At 38.0% G+C, this 21,292-nt stretch overlaps 1 protein-coding gene across 21 annotated transcripts in view; it reads right to left on the bottom strand.

Moving 5' to 3' along the window:
* The window catches only part of NRXN1 (neurexin 1), a 1,116,259-nt gene that overhangs the window by 558,191 nt on the left and 536,776 nt on the right, over positions 1 to 21,292 (bottom strand). For all 21 annotated transcript variants that reach the window (XM_036873338.1, XM_036873339.1, XM_036873343.1 and 18 more), the window contains 3 exons: positions 16,104 to 16,226; positions 5,354 to 5,735; positions 3,942 to 4,132 (listed from right to left, as the gene is read on the bottom strand). In XM_036873338.1, the coding sequence (XP_036729233.1) occupies positions 3,942 to 4,132; positions 5,354 to 5,735; positions 16,104 to 16,226 (696 nt within the window). The remainder of the gene's footprint in view (positions 1 to 3,941; positions 4,133 to 5,353; positions 5,736 to 16,103; positions 16,227 to 21,292) is intronic.

Raw genomic sequence — 21,292 nt, 5'->3', positions numbered from 1 at the left:
GAAAGTAAGTACAACTGTGCTCGGCAATCATTGCAGAGAGCAAATTTCTGCTGTTCTTTCCACGGCGTGCTGCAGCTTGTACATAAAAGCCAGAGGGGATGCAACGCAAACAGCTGGGAAATAAAGATGAAAGCAAAACTGTATCAGCGGGAAGAGACACACAACCCCCTGAGAACGCGGCAGTGTCACGAAAGACAATCTGAACAAGGTCACCCGCGTGGAATTCCTCTCCTCGGAGAGATCATTAGGCTCTTGCCTATTTCTGACTACCTTCTTCCGAGTCAAGCTGGGGAATGGGATAAGCGGCCCCTCGCTTGCACATTTCCACACTAAACGCCTGTCTATATAATGAAACAGTGCCACAAACAAAGGCATGCGTTATCCTAAAGGCTAACTGTGGAATTTTAGTTGGGCGAAAACGGAGTCCGCTTCCCAGCGCCAGTGGAGCCTGTAGAGGCTTTTTTCCCCCGCTCCCGCCTCCCATACGGCAGGTTTTGCGGCCTTATGCTGCCCTCTAGCGTCTTTTTCCGGTATGGTACTATGAGAAATACACGCAAGGATCCTGAAGCTACCAATGCCACTTTGGCCCAGGACTAGTAAAACAAAACAAAACAAAACAAAAGTAAAGTTCTAACATAAAAGCAAAACCAAATTTTGTACTAAAATTCGAAAGCGAGTTAAATTTGGCCTCGACATAGACATTGCATTCATTCAAGGCTCTGAAACACAGCATCTAGATTAGTAAGTGCCCTTTAAAAATGCAGAAGACCTGGCCTTCCCTGTACGTCATTCTCAAATGATCCCCGCCTCAGTCTGTCTGAGGGGGTTGCAGAAATTTGCACCTCAAGAACCCCACCATAGGACTCTGATGTAGTTAAATAGGTTGACCTCACTCTGAGAAGAACTAAAGATTATGGCAGTGACCTTACACAGAGTGTAGAATAAATCTGATAATTTTAATTCAGTAAGGGCCAAAAAATACATAAAATAAAACCATTGTCCAAATTCGGTCACCTCTCATTGTTTCTGCATTGACAGTGGCTGAATCCTACATGAGTAGCATGCAAAGGAGACAGTGCTGTTAAATTCAGAGTGAGGAGTTCCTGTCTGTGGTCTCCTGTCTCATTAAGCTCCCCTAATTCCAGGAGGTGGCATCCAGGTGGGAAGGAGAAACAATGCCTCTTCGAGCTTACTCATCCTTCAGGTATCTCTGAAACATTCCTTCCTCTAATATTCTACCTGGTGACGCCACATTCTTTTCAATGTCCTGATGTGTCTCCCGGGAATCCTGTTCTCTGTCCTGTCAATGTTCCCCCTGTGTCAGTCTTTTCCTTGGGACAGAAAGCTTCTTGTTACAGGAAGCCTGCCGCCCTCGTCCCACCTGTGCTCTCCACTCTGAGCACGGCGTCAGCGCTCAGTAAACACTCCTCATCTGGACCCACACACCAAAAGGCGGTGCTTGTGGAAGCAGGGAGATGTCCACCCCAGGACCATGCTCTCTTCTCAGGCTCCCTCGAGTTGGGGACACACATGCCAAGGGGGCTTCTTGGGGTTATTGCTGTCATTGGATCACACATCCAATTGATGAGTTCACAGCTTTGACTTTTAATATTTAAGTTTAAAAAAAATTTTTTTTGATGTGGACCATTTTTAAAGTCCTTATTGAATTTGTTACAATATTGCTTCTGTTTTATGTTTTTTGTTTTTTTTGGCCGTGAGGCATGTGGGATCTTAGCTCCCCAACCAGGGGTCGAACACGCACCCCCTGCGTTGGAAGGGGACGTCTTAACCACTGGACCACCAGGGAAGTCCCGAGTTTTAATTTTAGGAACTTGCTCTCACTTTATGGCATGGTCGGGTAAGTCTGTAAACAGGAAGGAACTTCACAAGGTAAAGGGGGATAGTCATTAGTATAGAATCTCTTTATAAATCTAGAAATGTACCTCAAATTTAAATTGTGTTATTTTTTTAAACACAAATGCACTCAGTCAGAATTCAATACTTAGCATCTTAATATTTATATAAAATGCTATTTTCAATTCATAGTTTTAGTTTTTTATCATGGATAAAGCCTTTCTTATATTCAGAATCATGAAACACTCAATGTTTTAATAAAAATCAGCTCTGAGGGTTTCTTAGGTTTGTAAAGGTCCCCTCTACCACCAGAAAGAATCCCATACCATGTCCTCCAATTACCCTCACTTCAATTTTTTAAGGAACAATAGGCAAATATTTACTTCTCAGGAGGCAGCGCCCTAATTGTCCAATGAGATACCCACTGCCTGGCACTGCTTCTCTGTTCCCTCAATGAGTAGGTCTGTGCATGTCACGTACTTCAATCAAGCAGGAACTGCTTCTTTTCTAGACATTTTAGTGTTCCACCTAGTGTTCAGGGTTTCTAGGGAAGCTCATTTATGCTTACTGAGGTCTCTCCCTACACAAACAGGACCACATTTTGCTTCAGCTTTGGTGGCTGGCATGGCCAGTACACTGACTGTCACAATCTCTCCTTTTCCTTGACAGTTACCACCTGAGCCCGCTGTGCAAAACAGGGGCACCCACGAAATAGGGACAGAAAATGCCCTCTGACATTCACTTCAGTCAGAGAGAAGAAAGAGGTGTAGACTGTAAAACAGCATTTCCTTTGAATTTCATTTTACTTTGTGAGCTAAGCTATTAGATTTGTAGGTACAAACAGGCTCTCTTTGAAGTTAACAAGAGGCCCACTCTGAGAAGGGAGACAGCCACCACCACACATTTTATGTGTTAGACAAATATAGTGCTGGGATTGTAAATATATTCTGCAATTACAGAAAGTGAAACCCTTTTCTGTCTTCTTTCACCTTACTCACAGCTTTTTTTCTCTAGAAAGAATTCTGTTGGGTTTTTTCTTTCCAGTTCCCTAACTCCCCTATGTATTTATCTTTTAAGTCAAAGGGAAAGATCCCATCAGTACAAATGAACAGCTCTTGCCAAGCAAAAATGATGACCATGATGATTCCTGCAGGGCTTTGGAATGCCTCCAATCAGAGCAGGAGGAGCAATGGAGGGGCCATGTGTCAGAACCGGGGTTATGTTTTGCTCTGCTGAAGTAGTTGTTTTAACCCTGGGCAAGCCATTCAAAGCTCAGATTTCCTACATTCATAATGAAGTGCTAATAACATCTTGTCCAATGCTTGTTGTTGTGTTAAATGAGATGGATATATGGACACGCTCTTAGCGAATCACAAAGACCCATTCAAATAGAAACTTCTGTTATTTTCCATTATTGACATAAGTTTTCTAAGTATTTTGTCTTGCTCACTTGAGAAATCAAGTATCAATAAGGAAGGAAATGTAAAGCAATTATACTCCAATAAAGATGTTAAAAAAAAAATAAGGAAGGAAAAAGTCTGTTAAGACTTCCTTAGCAGCTGGTGAAAGAACATTCCCATTGGCGTTTGTGGGTGCTGGGAGGGATTCACCATTGGAGACACAGGGTATAAGCCAGCCTCAGACCCCTGTTGGTGAGAGGCTCTGTAAGTATCTAGGAGACCTCACCAAGAAGAGAAAACTAATAAGCTCTAGAAGAAACTCAGTAGGTATCTGGTTACCCTGACTCCAAATCAACTAAAAGCTACTGGGACTAAAGAAACTTGCAAACGCCTACTTTTCTTTATAATATCAAGACTAAGATACATTCTTCTCACTCCTTAGATTTTAATCATGCATGCATTCTTAGGTGTTGCATTTTTTGAGCTGCTATTAAAAATACGTGTTTCTGCCACATTAAAGGGGGAGAAGAGGCATGTGTGTTGTATTATTAATTACATGTTGGAGATGAAATTCTGGTCAGTCTTTGCAGAAGGTACCCCCCCCCCACCCCGCCCAAAGCAAAGGATGTGTCACATGAGCACAAACCACGTGGGTTCCTGCCTGCTGCTCTGACTCCGTGCACTTACTCTTAAGGTCCAAGTTCCTGGCTCCCGCTGTGATTTGCGTTGTGATTTTAGTGTCAATCTTTACAGTGTGGAGGTTGCTGGTGTCCCTTGATATCATCACGTTGTGCCACTGATTGTCATTGAGAGGTTTATTTGAGCTCCCTTTGATGAGGTTAGCACCATTTCCCAAATCAAACACGTAATGTAAGTACCTGGGAAAAAAGGGAAGGTGGAAAAGTGCCATCACTTTTTGAATTTCTGATGGAGTCAAACTACTTATTACAAACAGAGATCTCCTTTTCAGGTGGTTGCATCCTTGCTAGAAGTCATGAGAGTGAGTTGTGTAGAAGCTCAACTAACAAGAGGGTAAGAAACACTACTGTTTCAGCAAGGAGGATTATTCATTGTCTTCAATACAGGAAATAGTGAAAATATTTTTAAAATTGTGGTCCACATTCCACTTCATCACTGTGGAAGATAAATATCTGTCACTACTCATTCCTATTTCCACCACTCTCTCCATCCTTTGCCAACCACACAGAACTGGCGATTCTCAGCTTCCTGCACTTGTTTCCCGCCATCTTGAATGCCTATTTCTCTATGGGAAATGTGCACTCATCCTTCAAGACCAGCTCAGGTAGCCACCCCTGGACTCATAGGTTTTCCTAATTTTGCTAAATAATCTCCTGAACCTTTGCCCAAGATCATATTAGGAAACTTCCTGGTGCTTTTCTGCTAAATTTATGTGTTCACCTGTATCCCCTCGGGTTGTGTGCATCTGTGTGCCTTGGGGTTGGTGGAATCTGAAGTGTGCACGGGAGTGGCAAGGAATATATATATATATATATATATATATATATATATATGTAAACTAGTGTGTGGCATATTATCTAGCCAATTGTAAATGTGCAATGATATTCACCGATTGAATGAATAACTACCTAAATCAATTAAAAGATATCAAATGTTCATCACAGTTTCAAGGAAATGTCATAAAAATATTTCTAAATTCTTCAAGAAACTCTGACATAGAATTAAGCTTCAGTTAAATGGGATTTTGTGGAGTTGAAGTAATCTGCTTGCATGAATTAGCTATTTAACTTAGCTATTTAACTTAGCCGGCAAGTGTAGAAATTCTTTTGTGGAATTACCATGTGCGTAGTAAAGAAATCCCCATTTGAAGAGTAAGACTTATGGAATGCCTACGATAAATTAGAACTTGACGCTGTTTGTACCTTATGTATGGAAATGTAGATATAAAAAACTGTACTGAATCCCTATTAACTTTATAAAATACCTAAAAAGTGGTTTAAACAAATGCATTATTTGCAAACCACCCTCCCTGCCCACCACCTTCTGTTTAATCTATAACTGTGGAACTTGAGGTTCATTTTCATAAAGCTCTGTTTGTCATTGAACGGACCTGTACTTACCCTTTAACTAATTCAACCACAATAAAGTCGTTTCCATCCCCACTGTTATACAGGATTAGTCCATCTAGGGATGTTGTCTTGAACTGGAAAAAAAGATGCATAGAAGTGTAGGCTTGCAACGTAGCTAAGGCAACATAGCTCGATTTGGTCTTGAAGGTGACAGGGTCTGCTATGATGTTCCTGAAGCCAAACCTGGCATTGAGCTCACAATAATCTATGTCGCCATTTTTACACAAGTCAATGTATGCCATTCCATTAAATGTCAGGCTCTGCAGGTGTCCAATGAAGTTGGAGGGAACAGAAGACAGATACCGGCGTTCCGTGATGATGCCAGTCTCTATGTTATGAAACTCCAGCCTCGTATGATCCCCCGCCATTTGACCTAAAAGAGAAGATGGTGTATTATTATTTTCTGCATCTGAAGGGCACTTTCAACTTTAGACTTCCACAGCAATATCACATTTTAAAATGCAAGGATCTACACACCTCCTTGATATTCAGTTATGTATAGCAAAAATGAGAAATGACCTTACATGGTGAGGCTGAATTACTTAATAAAACTTTCTTAGATCAAGTTTTAATCTCTGTCCAAATTTTAGTCTTAACAAAAATGATCCTCATTAACTAAAGTTGCAGAATTTTTTAAAACTAGAAGAAAGAATAAAGGAAGGAAGAAATGAAGAAAGGAAGGGAGAAAGGGTAAGAGGAAGAAGAGAGAGAAAGGAAAAGGAAGGCAGGGAGGGAGGGAGGAGGGAATGGAGGAGGATTAGGGTCAATGACTATCCTAAATCATCCCAGTAGAAAGTGATACATCCCAACTCTATGGTGATGTGACGTTTGTCTTTATAAAGAATGTTCTTCAAGAAAAACAAAAAGTAACTGTATATTTTCCTATATCAATAGAAATAATGAAGAGCTGCTGACTATTCTTCCAATTACGAACCATGAAAATGTGTTTGAAGTTAAATATGTACTTTTCACCTTCCCTTTTCTATACTGAATAATTCCGTCTTTCCTAGACCTAGTCTCCCAATCACGAAGAATTCCTGTTGATCTCTTCTGGCCCTCTGCCATTTTCCTTGCACTTAGGTTTTGGATACCTAAATTGAGCACAACATACCAGTTCAAGGCATGTCCAATTTTGAGAATACCAGTAAAATTATTCCACATTACCGCAAAGTATAATCTTCTATTAAACACCCTAGTGTGAAGCTTGGTTGCCAATTTATTTAGTGATTCACTCTTCAACTCAACCCCATCCCTGTTCATCCTGCCATATTTCTCTGCCAACCCCATTAAAAGCCTACTTAGTCCCGTCTTTACCTCCAGAGTGATCATTGTACCTACCTGAAAGGCTGAAGTCAAAATTAACAAAGATGTGAACTTGCTTTCTAAAGCACAGCGTTAAAGTACTCTTATCATTGCTAGTCATTCGCTCCCGGCATCCTGTTCTTGTCTAATTAAACTGTCATTCACTTTCTTCAGAAACTCAAAAAAGGTCATTTAAATTACAGTCAAGTTCTTCCAGGTATTAGCTTCACTACTCAGTTTGGCGTAATTGGAAATTTTATCGAGCTTACCCTATCCCATCATCCCTGATATTAATGAAAATATGAATTAGAGCCAATCCCAGTCTCAGCCCTGGGAAGATGCACTGAACCTTCTTCCCAAGTGTAATAAAGATTGAACACCCCCCTTTGTGGGCCTCCTTCAACCAGTCTGACAGATTCCCATTTCTTTAGAAAAAACAATAAAATACTAGGTGGCATTTTAAAGGAAATGCCTGTAATTAAATCATAAAAGGCATACTTTTTGTTGCACAAGAAAAATTGCCAGCATACTTAATTGATTTTGATGTTAACAAACTCATTGGTATAAAAACCTCTCCCCTGAGCTGTACTTAATGCTCCTTGATTTCCATACCTCTTTACTAGTCCTTGATCCTGACAACGGCATCCCTTGGCATGTTCTCTTTTCAGTTATTAGTTTGCTCTGATTCCTTCTCTGCAAATTTGTTTTTTTTTTTAATACAAAAAATGGCACTGTAAACAGTTGTCTCTCCTCCCTCCTCCCCACTACACCTCCTTCTTGTCTATCCCAAGCAAAAATACTATTAAATCCTTAGAAATTCTGGTTTCTCATATGACATCATTTTTCTCCCCTTCTTCAGTTCTTTTGTTCAGTGACCTCAATACTAGTCTGTGTGGAACTATCTCTTGGGTAGCAAATAAAATTAGCCTTTAATAATTTTCAAATATAAATCACTAGAGACACCAGTAACATTGAATTAACAAGCTAAATAGAATGAAGAATATGCAAAGCTGAAAAAAATTACTTGGGCTTTTCTATCTCTTTGGGTTATTTTATCTTTTTCATTATATTAAAATCTGAGTCTTAACTTGGTGAACCCACCCTGATCCTGATACTGTCATGTTTTCTTCTTAAAAGCTACATTAATGAACCAACTGACAGTAAGAGAATATCCAGAAAAAATATTTCTAATACTTGAAATTAAATATTACTCCAAATTGTCCAGTTATTGGCAGCTCTGAAATAGGGAAGCACATTTTGTTCAGCAGAACTGAGAAAGAAGTTCAGTGATAAAAATAACACGTATTGTCTGTTTTCTTTTCTCAAAGGAATAGAATACGTATGCAGAGCATACATAATGAAAAAGTAGTAAAAAAGCATTGGAGCAACCATGGCCCAGTTACAAGAAAAATCATTATGGCCCATGTTCAAGAGCCTATTCTTTCCTTAATAAGCATATATAAATTGCATTGACAGTAATGGCAGATATGCTTGCTCATGAAGGAGAATTAGCACCTAAAAGCCATTATCCACTGCCTAATAAAACATTTACTGCTGCCTTTTAAAAATCCTTTTTTCCTCAGAATTTATTCCCATGTTTAATCCTCAGTTGGCAACGTAGCCAACTCTACTATTGTATACATATATCGACTAAGAAAAAATAAAGGACAATGAAGCAGAAATATTTTTAAGGCTCCACTCGTTAAAAAAAATGCAGCATCTTTCCTAGAGATTTACTGGAAAAGGAGAATTTGAAATTAACAAAATGCCTCTGATCAAAGTGTCTGGGGCATCCAGATTGATGATAATCTCCAATAAGAAACAACCAGCTGGGTGGTGTGTTTGCACAGAAATCTCAATTTCTAAATCAAATCTTTCTACCAAAACAGATAGCAAGATTTTATGCTGAGCCTTGCTCTGAGTTGGGTTAAATTTCTGCTGCAGAAGAAAATGACCACCCCTCCCCAGCCTTAGATCCACTTGTTAATTCACTGAAAGGTATTGAAAGTTACTGAGTGTGTAGTGTACGTATAAGTTAGGTGCTGTATTAGGCAATTAAGAAATAATGTTGAGAGAAGAAGACTTAGCTCCTGTTTTCACAAAATTCATGGTCTATTGGGGTAAGGCAGACAAAACCAGGTAAGAAAATAATTAACTGTATGATGATAAAACTCAGAAAATGCCATGAATTTGATGAACAGCATGCTGGTTGGTAAATATGGAATGCGGGCAAGTGCCTGAGTGGATATTTACGTAAAATTTGAAGAACTAAAATGAGAAAGCCATGCTAAGAACTGGAGAAAAGGAAGGGGGGGCGTGGATTCCAGGAAGGAGAGACAGATGAACAGAGGCTCTCAGGTGAGAAAAACCCAGAGAGTGTGGCTGGAGAGTCATGAGTAAGTGAGGTTAGTGCTCAGATGAGATGGGAAGAAGAGTCAGGGGTCAGATGTCACAGTGCCTCCTGATTCTATTAGGAGCTACTGAAGGCTTTTAGGCAGACATAAGACATGAGTCTGTGTGTGTGTGTGTGTGTGTGTGTGTGTGTGTGTGTGTGTATTTGATCTCTCTGTTGTGGATATAATAGATTGTAGACAATACGAAGTAGAGTGTTTATAGAAGAAATGGAAAAAATGGACAAAATAAGATAGTCTCGCCAATATAATTGCAGAATTTATTAATAATGTACAGAATGATGGAGAAGGGGGAAATAATGCAGGTCCCAGCTTCCAGGCTTGGGTAACTGGATATACAGTGAATAGTGTTCAACAAAGGACACACACACTAACATACACACACATACAGAACACACAATTCCAGATATTTTAGACAGACTAGGTGATATGTTGAAACCCAAGGACTCCCTACTTAGGGATCCCATACAGTGTGTAGAACATTTTCTCATCTGAGTTCTGGGGAATCTCTCTCTTCTTGGGCTTCTTTGCTGGCAACTGCTTACCCTCATGAGCCTCGGTGAGGTTCAGACATTCCCAGGAATGACCTGAGTATGTACTGTCCTGTATTCAACAAATACTTGACTTAACAGTATATATAACTCTGATTTAAAGATGTGGTCAAATGTAGGACTTTGCATGAAGAGTTTCCAGTGCTTTCCTTTAAATTTTTTTCTTGTTCAGTGATTTCTGAACTTGCTGTAAAATTTAATAAGAAATGTCTATTGCTTTCCTGATTCATGGCTGGCTTCATGTGGCCACTAGAGTGTTTGAAAAAATCTCATTCCAAACTGAAGCCTCAATGGCAAGGTTCCATTGCATCTTTGGAAACCTTTTTTATGCTATATAACTTAAGGCTGACTTTTTATTCTTATGAATTATTTATTTATTTTTTTCTTATGAATTATTGACTTTCATGAGATCTTTGGTAAAACATAATTTCCCAAATATGAATCACCCTGATGACAGTTACTGTGAAAAACAAAAAACAAAACATTGTCTTTAGTTCTGAGAAGCAAGATGCTGGGACTTGGGGGAACAGAAGAGGTGGGGTGGAGTACCGGGGGGAGAATATGCATAATTTGTGTGAATCATCAATGTTTACTCAGTTTATATGCCCATTCATCTTTGAACTCTGAGAAAGAAAAAGTTGGTTTCCACAACTGAAAAAACTTTCAACTCCTACACAACAGAGAGAGGATAGAATATAATTTCTGCTCTAAGGCAGTTTTGAGAAAGAGTAAATGGCAGGCTAATTTACTGAAATGCTGGTTTATATTTTGTTCTCCCTTCAGTTCTAAGAAACTAGCCAAGTCCCTTGTAGCACTTTGCCTCAAAGGCTTTTACTTGGCAGAAAGTGGAAGACAACTTTCTGGAAAACAACACCTTTTCTAATCTTTTCTGAAGGCCTAGTTTGCAAGGTGTTCAAGAAAGGAAAAAGAAATGAACAGAATGCATTCGAGGGCTGAACTAGATGAGGCAATTACCACTGACTAGGAGAGAGAGATGAACATCGGTGGGATTTAGCAGTACTGAGTGCCAGCATCCTGCTCTCTGGTCAGGTTCAGGGTTTCAGAGAGAACTGATGAGGTAAACCTCGGCGGACTGAACCACAGCTCTTCAGTGACAGGAGTCAGCAAAGACCCTTTGCCTCACCTAGGACAGGAGCAACAGGCTTCTTATCGCTTAAAGGACAAACCTGGAGAACTGTCTTTTTGGTGAGAACCAGTGAAGACAGAAGCCAACAGGAGCTTCTGCATGATCCAGGGTGTGGGTGGGAGTGGGGGTGACGGCACATGACTGATTAAATATCCTGTAACCCCAGAAGAAAGGCCTAAGGACTGATTTAAATTGATATAAGGTCAATTAATAAATGTGCCATCTCTTGCACCCCTGAGTTGGTGCACTAAGACTCATAATTTTAATAATACCTCCTGGAAAAAAAATCTGTTAAACAAATGTGTTTGTCATCCAAATTTGCCAATTTTGAAAGGGAATTCCTTTTCTTTCAGATCATAAGCGAAACCTTACCAATGGCCTACGGATTCCTAATGAAGTCTTAGGTGCCAGAGTTTCCCAGTATTAACCAGCCAAGGAGACATGGGTGACTTCACCGTGAAGAAACAGTGCATGCCCAGGAGCAGAAGAGTGGAAACACGTGACATTAACTTTGGAATGATTCCCCAACAGAGTCAATTCTCTCTGAGTTCTCCTTTGAATTCATCACTTATTTGTTCCTATATCGATAAGCCAACTACATCCATATAAGTATCTGTTAACTCTGCTTCCTAACATTATGATTGCTGGTGAGAGATAAATGCACAACCATTTAAGTAACAAAGGAATGATGTATTCACTGGAAGTTGAAGAAAGCAACTGACTAATATAGAATATAACTATTCATTTAGAAGTTTGGTAGGAATCTATGCGACTGAAAAGATATATCTTAAATTTTAATGAAAATTAGATGGCAATTCATTTAGGGAACATTTCTGGAATTTTCTGTTACAATGATCATTTTCATACTCTATTCATCACTTCCTAATTCACAACGTGTTGCACTGATTTTAAAAGCATGCTAATGTTCTACACACGACTGTAATTAAATACATAAGAATGGGAGGGAAAAAACGAAGCTGAAATAAATAAAACTAATTGTATTTCAAATGACTACTATAACTACAGTAAAGGGAAAGGAAGGAAGGAAAAGGAAAGGAAAAAACGAAGAAAGGAACTAATCAAAGTTATTTATTAACTTAGCATTTGACCATACACATTAAATCTTAGGCAGTAAGGACTGAGAAGAATCACAAACTAATCGTGAATTGTTTTTAGTCCATAGTACTCGTGGTAGTATGGGCAATTTAAAGCAATTTTGAAACTATTGTAGATGTATGACTGGATTGGGCAAATGAGAAAATGACATCACTGGGAGCCAAGATTCCACCTTGGAAATAGGGATATGAAAATGGAATGGGGGAGTCAAGAAACAATGCTGTAGATGTGGAGGTGCTAGTGTGAACTCATGTTTTCTAAAATATGTGTATATGCATTTTATGTGAACGTGTAATTGATATGTATGTATGTACATATTTATGTGGAGAAACCTATTAAGACATATATATGTATATATCTATATGTGTGCATATATATATATATATATATATATATATATATACACAGGTATATGTATATATGCTTGAGTATATTTCCTATCTTAGTCTCCTGAAAAGGTCACAAAGCAGCACTGAGCATACCAATAGCAACCACTTAGATCTTGGTCTGTAATATAATTCTCCACTAAATGGAATGTAAATGTCTGATTCCAAGGCTGAGGCATGGCAGGTAAAAGTTGTGCCTGAAATATACTGTTATGACAGAAAGTGAGGAAGTGCTAAAAAAAATGTTGGCGTGGAGGCATGTCACAAGATCACAGAGACCAACTTCATGGGATTCACAGTGGCCCAAACAGGGACATTTTAAGCACCAGAATAATTAAGTGAAGTAATTATAAACTACTTGATAATACAGAAACTTGTGGGTCTATACCAATAAGGAAGGGAGGAAGGAAGGAAGGAAAGAGGAAGATGGTGAGAGAAGGAGGAAAAGAAAAAGAAAAGAAGAAAGGGAAAGAAAGAAAAAGAAAGAATGAAGGGATAGCTCTTGTATATTGTAGAATACTAAGTGCTGACTCTAAATGTGGAAAGAGAGATGGAGTTTGAAAATAATCACTTGTAACTACTGTGTTAAAGACTGGATCAGGCAAAATCTTCAGTGGATGATACATCTAGGGCAAGTTTTTGATGAAGTACAGATATTTTCATTGTCTTAATATGTCTCTCCACAGTTTATTAGTTGTAAGGGAGAAAAACATACTGTTCAGTGGAGAAACTGGGCAACATGTTGACCAAGCATTAAATCATGAGTCAAGGACATGGACATCATTTCCCTCCAGATGGGATACTGTAAGAAGACCACACCATCAACAGTGTATTTCATCCAAGAATGCAAAACCTGAATATAATCATGGTGAAACATCAGATAAGCCCAAAAAGTGACTTTACATTGATAAAAGGTCGGAGGACTATATATCTTTTTAATTTGTCAATGTCATCAAAGACAAAGAAAGTCTAAGGTAATGTTTTCCATTAAAGGAGGCTAAAGAGACGTGAAAACGAAATGCAATGTCTGGCCCTAGACTGAATGCTCTGATGGAAGCAAAAATGCTACAAAAGACAACATTGGGTCAACTGACAAACGGGGAATATGGATGAGAGAACAGATAAAACCATAAAGCAGAAACTAACACACCATTGTAAAGCAATTATATTCCAATAAAGATGTTAAAAAAATATTGTATCAATGCTAAATTTACTGAAGTTGGTGACTCTTTGTTCTATAAAGGGATATCCCTATTTTTAGAAAATGCACACTGAAGTATTTAGAATGAAGGGCTATTAAGTATATAACTTATCCTCAGTTGGTTAAGAAAAAAATGAGAGAGTGAAAATGTCAAAGCAAATGGGACAACACGCTCACCATAGTAAAAGTATATCAGCGTTCTTTGTACTTTTTTACTTTTGAAATTTTTTGTAAATTTGAAATTATTTCTAAACAAAACTTTTTTAAAAACTGTGTTGTACCAGTCTTTTGTTTCTATACCTTCTTCATTCACTGTAGTACAGGACTTTACTACTTTACATCCTGAAGTAGTTAGTACATTGCACAGGATTCATTTTGCTCAAAAAATATTCTCTTAGCTTACTTTCCAGCTTAAATGCAGCAACTTCCAACCGCCTGAAAACCCATGAAATATGAATTCCTTCATTTGGAGCACTGACCTATTGGCCCCCAAAGGCCATTCTAGCCGTGTCAACAGTCCTATGGTTACATGAAACAAAACAAACCCTCTCTGTTCCCTGAACATAAGTCTGTCTAGCCCCATCTAAGCCATCCTTCCCTGTGTGGAATGCTCTCCCAGATACTTTTATCTTCTGCATTATCCTTTCTTTACAGCCTAGTTCAGATATTATCTATCGCTTTAAGCTATTCCTGAAACCTTTAAGCTCTTCCGAACCCCAAGAACGTGAATTGTTTACTCAACCGTTTAGTACATTACATGCTACCCTAGATGATCGGTTATCATGTGATTTTGATATGTGTGTATATATTATCCTCATAAAATCATGTTATGTCCAGGAAAGTATTCATCATAGAGTCATACATATATTAGGATATTAATAAATATAAATAAATGAACCATGAGTCAAAAAGCAAACAAATTTTTTAAAGTTAACAAATAAACAAAATTAAAAAATAAACCTAGGTGCTCTCTCAGTTCTGGTAACAATGGCATTTCAAAGAAACATAAGTCACTTAACCTCTTTGGACCTCAGCTTCCTCATCTATAAAATGAGAATGTATATACCCTATCTACTTCATAGGGCTGTGTGAGATTTGAGACAAACTTAAGGGACTGAAGAATGTTCTACTGTGATTCTCACATGTCCTTGTCCCTGGCAGTTATTTCTTCCCAACCTCTTGCACATGACCTTAGATCCTGTTAATTTCTACCCCTTTTGATAAAACCGAGATTGTCCAAACAGTGGATGCTAATCTATAGAAACACTTAATTCTCTGCCAAGAACTGCCTTTAACCAAAACTAGCTGAACTTCAGCTAACACTCCTGCCAAAGCCCTATAAAAACTCTGCCTTCCTTCCCTAAGTTCACACAGTTTCTTTAGAGATTTCATTCTGCCTTCCTTCCTTAAGTTCACACAGTTAGTTTCTTTAGAGATTTCTCATGTTTGGCAATGTTGAATAAAGGCTTATGCTAATGGCTCCCTGGTTGATTTCCTTCCTGGGAGAATAAAATGACATAACATAGCAGTGGTTTTTAAATGCCAAGCCATGGACAAGCTGCATTAGAGTTCTTCTGAGAGATTTTAAGAAAAATTAATAATAATGATGAGCTCCTCCCACACTTTCTGTGGTGTCTGGTCAGGAATTGATCCTTTTAAAGCTCTTCAGATAATTCTGAAACAAAGCAAGGTTGCCCCCACGTGTAGAAAAAAGTTTTGGAATGCCATAAAGGGCTAATGAAATACAAGCTGGTAAGAGATCTATGAGTTGGTAGTTTGCTTCCTTTGAACTCAGGAATGATTCTCTTTAAAGTTAAAATCCCATACATGATATTTCTACATTGATACAATCACCTGATCTCTGAGTATGGAAACCCCCTTGAGACTGAATGTAGAACAGACACTTCTCTACTGCACGAGGACTGTCTTGTGTCTTGTACTAAAATAATTAACAGGGAGATATTCTCTAAAAAAGAAAAAGGAGCTAATATCCCAGCGGGTCATGTGCTTGAAGTTATTTTCAGCAGAGAGAATAAAGGTGCACGAATTCCTCTTTCATTCGGTTTCCCTGTGTCTCCGGGATGCACCTTTATGTGACTCACCTCAGTCAGGAATCTACAAATCAGGGATTGAACTTGACATTCTTAACATTAGAATTTAACCAACGGAGCTAAATGGCCAAAAATGATCTATTAGAGCTTAAAATAAAAAGCAGTTCACCTGACAGAATGCCAGCATATCTATCAATATACCCAGAAGCTAAAAAGTATAACTTGCTGCTGTTCATTGCCTAAATATACAAGAAACAAAGGAATTGAACAGAAATTGGCATCCAAACAATAACTTCAATATTTTATAAAGCCCTAAGATATTTATCAAGCCATAAAATTAAAATATAACTTCTTCTTGCATTATTAAATGGAAAAGAACAGGACAAAAATTGTTGCTCATTTGAGAGAAAAAGACACTTAACATGCTGCTTATTAAATTTACTTGTTGCTGGAAGAACTGGAATAAGAAATGAACCGTGTGTATCAGCTTCAAGTTGTTCACTTGGTTTTCAAAGTCAACTGCGAGAAAGCAGGAAAGTCTAAAGCTTCAACAAGGCAAAGGTGATGGGGCCTTACCTGTCATGGCCTGTTGATCATCCACCGTTAACTTTAAACTTTTTCCTCGACGAACCACACGCACTGTGTGCCATTCGTTATCATTGAGGTTATAGCCGGCAAAAAGGGTCTCGGGACCTTTGCCTGTAGAATATGCCAAACAGTCATTATGGACACTCTGAATCAGTCAAGCAAACGAACCTCACAGAGAGTGAGAGAAAGAGACAGAGGAAGGGGGGAAGTGAGGGAGAGGGAGGAGAGAGAAGAGAGAAAGCAATGAAAGAAAGAGGAGAGAAAAAGGAGACAGAGAGAGGAGAGACTGGCTGGATCAATTCTCAAGCCCATTAGAGTCATAGCAAGCAAGGAAAATTACGTTAACAGACATTCAGCTGTAGCACTTTAAGAAGGCTCTTTAACATTACACGTCGATCAAAGACAAACGAATGCACCTGTTGTCATAAATAGGCACAGTCAATAGAGCATTGGGAAGCCTCCCAAATCTGCACACACTTTTCCCTCCCTCAGGAATTCTCTGATTTTTGCCCTATCAGTTTCTTGCTAATGAAGTAGCTAGCAGTCATGAAACCTCTGACCCTGGGGAGAGATGTGACCACAGGTCATTAGCTAACCATTTTCAGTGAATGGCACCTGGCTGATTAGACCGGCAAGGAGGCAGCTCTGGGTATGAGAGACTAGGTGATGGCTGCTCTTTGCTCTTACATCATGTACCTCCAATGTTCACCAGCTTCTTAAATGTATGGAATGTTGTGTCTGAGAACTAAGTCTGGTGGAGGCACAGACAGCGGGTACAGGTAAAAGAATGGACTCTTAGGAGGTGAAGAAAGTGAAAAAAAAACACTGCCAATAAAGGGCCGAGTGTTGAGTGGGAGGGAAGAAAAACCAAATGAGATTAAGTAGCAGTACAGGGAAGTGGTGCCCAGCTAAGGACCAAAGGAAAGAGGACAAGAAGTATAACCTTCTGGAAAAGCAACCGCAAGTGAACCCATGTCAACCTGTGCAAGTTGAATTTAAATTGGCATAGGGCAGAGAGGTTATTTCAGGAGGTATTTTGAAATTATTGAAATGACAAAGTTAGACAAATGTCTCTCTTCCACATAAAAACGAAGGGAAGAAAGAGCTTTCAATAGAACTGGAGATTTTTTATTAAAAAATAAGCATTGCCAATAATCTGATATTATGATTCATTTAAAAAAATCATGAAAAGTTTTTAATGATACATTTTTTGGTGATAGACTTTGTCCTGTTTTTTAGGTACTGACATTTCTATATGTATACTAAAATAACTAAAGACATGACACTGAGTTGAGTTACATGACTTTCAACTAACTCAGGATCAGGATGGGGTTCACAATTTCTTCCACCAAATTCTATCAGCCAAACCAGCCAATGTCCAAGGACCATAGGAGGATGTATGAAAAGGCCAAAGAGAAGAAGAGAGAAAAATAAATAAATTAGGGAATCAAGTACTAGAAGAAACCTCAGCAGTCCGTCCAACAGGAGATCACTGTTTGCTTTTAATTCCACAGGCTATCCAGCAAGCCCGCTGATTTCTCTCTTAGGATATTACCGATGATACTAGTTCTGTCTTCCTTGGTTGGGGTTTCTCTGAGGCTTAAAATGAGCCAGTGACATAAGCTAAATTTTGCAGGATGAACTGCCTCCTATCTTTAAACAGAACCATCATTAAAATTAGTAATCATCTCTTTTTGTTTCTTTAGAGAAGTTAAATTGCATCTGGATACATGAATAAAAACTAGTCTAGACAGAACCGTTTTGAGAGATTGATCACTAAATATCTAGAGGAAGCCTGTTTAGTTCAACAACTGCAAAAATGCTTTGAGACCAATTGCTGAAAGCAAGTTCCAGGATCAAAGGAACTCTTTCTAGTTTCAACAGTGAAGAAAGAAGTGTTTAGTAACTCTGCAGAATCTTATCATCCTACCAGCAGCAAGGGCCATTCTGAGTTTTGATCTTTGAAAAGAGAACATATCATTTTAAAGCTATTTTTTTATAGGGCAGATCTTTTATTCTTAGAAATGTGTGCTTTTAAAGCAGCTTCACTCCCGTTCTCTTAATTTAAACGTGTTTTGTCAAGAAAAAGAAGCATAAGGATGATATCATCATTATACCCCATTCTGGGCTTGATCTTGCAGTAAAATCATAATGCTTCATCTATGAAACAATAATTTCCATAACAGGCACAAAACCCAATTAAAAATAACCCTTTGGTTCATGAAAATCTCAGTGGGCCAACTTCAAGCTCCTTCCTTGCATTATTAAAAATGTGAAGAGATTAATTTAGGAAGACAGGTTTTTTTTTTTTTAAATGCACTTAATATTCTCAGTTCAAAACAATGTTATCTATGCAACATGAAGTGTCGTGGAGAGTGCACTGGACAGGGAGTTCAGAATTGTGGTTGCTTGTCCTTAATTTGCTACTAAGAAAGAAGTTAGAGGCTAGTAAATGCTTATTATGTACCAGGCACTTTATTTATTAACTTATTTCATCTTTACATTATTATCATTTTGCATATGTGAAACCAAAGGCCTAGAAATCTAAAACGACTTGTCCCGAGGTCACACAGCTAAAATGTGATAGAAAAGTGTTCCATCCTAAGTCTGACCTACTCAAAGCCTGCATACTTTCCCCTGCATTATACTGCCTCCCAGCTAATGTGACCTTTAGATAGCAACGTGACTTCCTAGTTTCCTCACATCTAAATGAAGAGGCTAGGAAACTTGCTCTTTGTCATGACTTCCAGCTTGCTCTACAGAACAATCACAATGTTAGGAAAACTTACACACCTTCTGCATAAGTCATGGTGGAAAGAAATCTCTAAAAAATACACTGCACCTCTACTCAGGGATACTGAAATGGATGGTACTAAAGACATAATACTAGTTTGGTACTAGATCCGCCCACAATCAGCAATTTGCTAAAACGTGCAGCTTCTTGTAGTCTCAAGAAGTCAGACTTACAAAGTGAGGAGATGGTCTAGAGGATGTCTGCAATGCCTTTGAGATGTCACATTCTCACAGACATTTAAAACATATGTATTTGGTAAAGGAAGATGGGTTAACTGTTGAAGTTTTGAATTTCAGAGTCATTTGTCCCCATGGCAAAATTATAGTCGTTCAAAGCATTAATGATCTGAATTCCTTTTAAGATTTCTTTTTCCTTTTGGGATATCAAAACATGTCTCATTGGTACTAACACCTTACTCCCAGCATTAATGTGAGTGTTATAGAGTGAATATCTACAAAACTGGGGCAGTAGTTTTATTATTATTTTAAAACGTTGGAATTATTTTTTTCTACCTGTAATTACGCATAAAGAATATAAAAATCACATAAAGGGGAAGTTGCTCTGCTGTTAAAGAAGCAGGCTAGCTTGTCCCCCAAGGCATCACCCAGAACCCCTGGATTCTGCAGAACCCTCTAGGGGGCTCATTTCTCCCTTTAGGAAAGTGATGAGTTTCTTTATCAGAAAACTCCAGCAAGGGCTTTTAAAAAACATTTCCAAGTAACCCTTTGCTCTTTAAAGTCATATTTAAAAATACAGATTTTCTTCACTTACAAATTAAAAAAACTGTTTTTCTAGAACATCATTTATTATCCATATCAAGGTCCAGAGTTATTCAAAGCTACCCTTTTTAGTCTATCTGCATTATCAGCCCTTTAGCATGCATTTTCAACACTCCTTTAATTACAAAGTCCAAGTTCATAAGCTCTCTCTCGAAGATTTTATAGGCCATATCCTCTTACGTCATGTGAGTTACGGAACAGATTGCCTTTCCTTATTTCTATCCATCAGGAAACCAAGATTTAGGATTTGTGCTTAATTTCAGCAACTTGATTCTTTTCTTTCCCTTAAAAATACCTCCTGCATATTGACTTTTCTGCCTAATTAATTATTTTAAATTATTTTTGCTAATCACTTTAAATTCTATTTGAAAGTATTTGGGCCTAAGTCAATAAATGAATTCATTTAATGAAGAAAAGAATAGCTTCCAAGGGATGTAGCGATAATTAACCCAACTCCCCCATTTTACAGACAGCTTCATGGGAGGTTAGTTGATATATATGTATATAACATCATTGATGGATTTCAGGTTTGTTTGCAAGCGTATTTTTAATCTATTTTAATATTTGTTTGTTTCCTATTATTTCATGAATATTTCAAATTTATTTCATATTCAAGATGTATATAATAGTAACTTTGGATCCTTTTTGGAAGAAAGCCTTGTGTGCAAATGTCCTGTGAAGTACTTATATTGTTTTTTTTTTGAATGTGAGGAAAGAAACATTGAAGAGCAATAGAGAAGAATAAAACAAAGCTAAGAAATCTAAGAAGCAATGTGATCGAAGATGTCTAACAGACTAAAATGACAGCTGTCCCTAGAGTTGAAAGATGGATGTAGCTTGGGAAAACCAAACCCAAACCAATTATATTTTTATTTTTAAAACTTTTAGACTTGAGTGCCACAAAGCTGAGACTCATGACATACCCTTTAGATAGCTATCTCCCTCTACTGGTATATTTTAAAGATGCTAACTACATAAATGGACCATCTGTATCAGGTACCCTATCTCTCACTATAGTTCAAACTAGTTGGTTCTAGCTTCCTTTTCGTTGCCTTAAACATCAGATGTAAGTAATTTCTATTTTATAACTATCTAGTGATTTGAGTAGCTGATCTGTTTACTCAATTAAGCCATTTAAGCATGGGGATTCAAATGGGTACTTCTGCAAAGCCACAACCCAGAAAACTGCATAGATAATAGGCAGGTAGGAATCCATTTAGTTTGCCTTCTAGAAATGGTCTATCTATCTCCATTTTATTAAGAACAGGTTGTGTCTTTTCAACCACAGCTATGTGGGCTAAAGATGGGCATCACATGAAAGTGGATCCTAAAGTTTCCAAAGTTCTTCTATAAATTAAAAAAAAAAAAGATTGGCATTGCCATATGCATATAAATTGGTTCTATCTTTATACATAACTGTTCAATTTTTTTGATCATTAAACTGCCTATAGCACCCAGCAATTGAATTAGAAATTACAGCACCATACATCTTAGAATTATGGAATCGAATGGTCCATATTATATCTGTTGTTTATCCCATTTAACTAGTCTTATTCATTCTGGGTTATGTGGCACCCATATCCTACTAATTTAGTTTAAAAATT

The sequence above is a fragment of the Balaenoptera musculus genome, chromosome 13 (assembly GCF_009873245.2).
Source record: "Balaenoptera musculus isolate JJ_BM4_2016_0621 chromosome 13, mBalMus1.pri.v3, whole genome shotgun sequence".
NCBI classification, from domain to species: Eukaryota; Metazoa; Chordata; class Mammalia; order Artiodactyla; family Balaenopteridae; genus Balaenoptera; species Balaenoptera musculus.
This window is presented reverse-complemented; position numbering and strand designations above follow the sequence as displayed.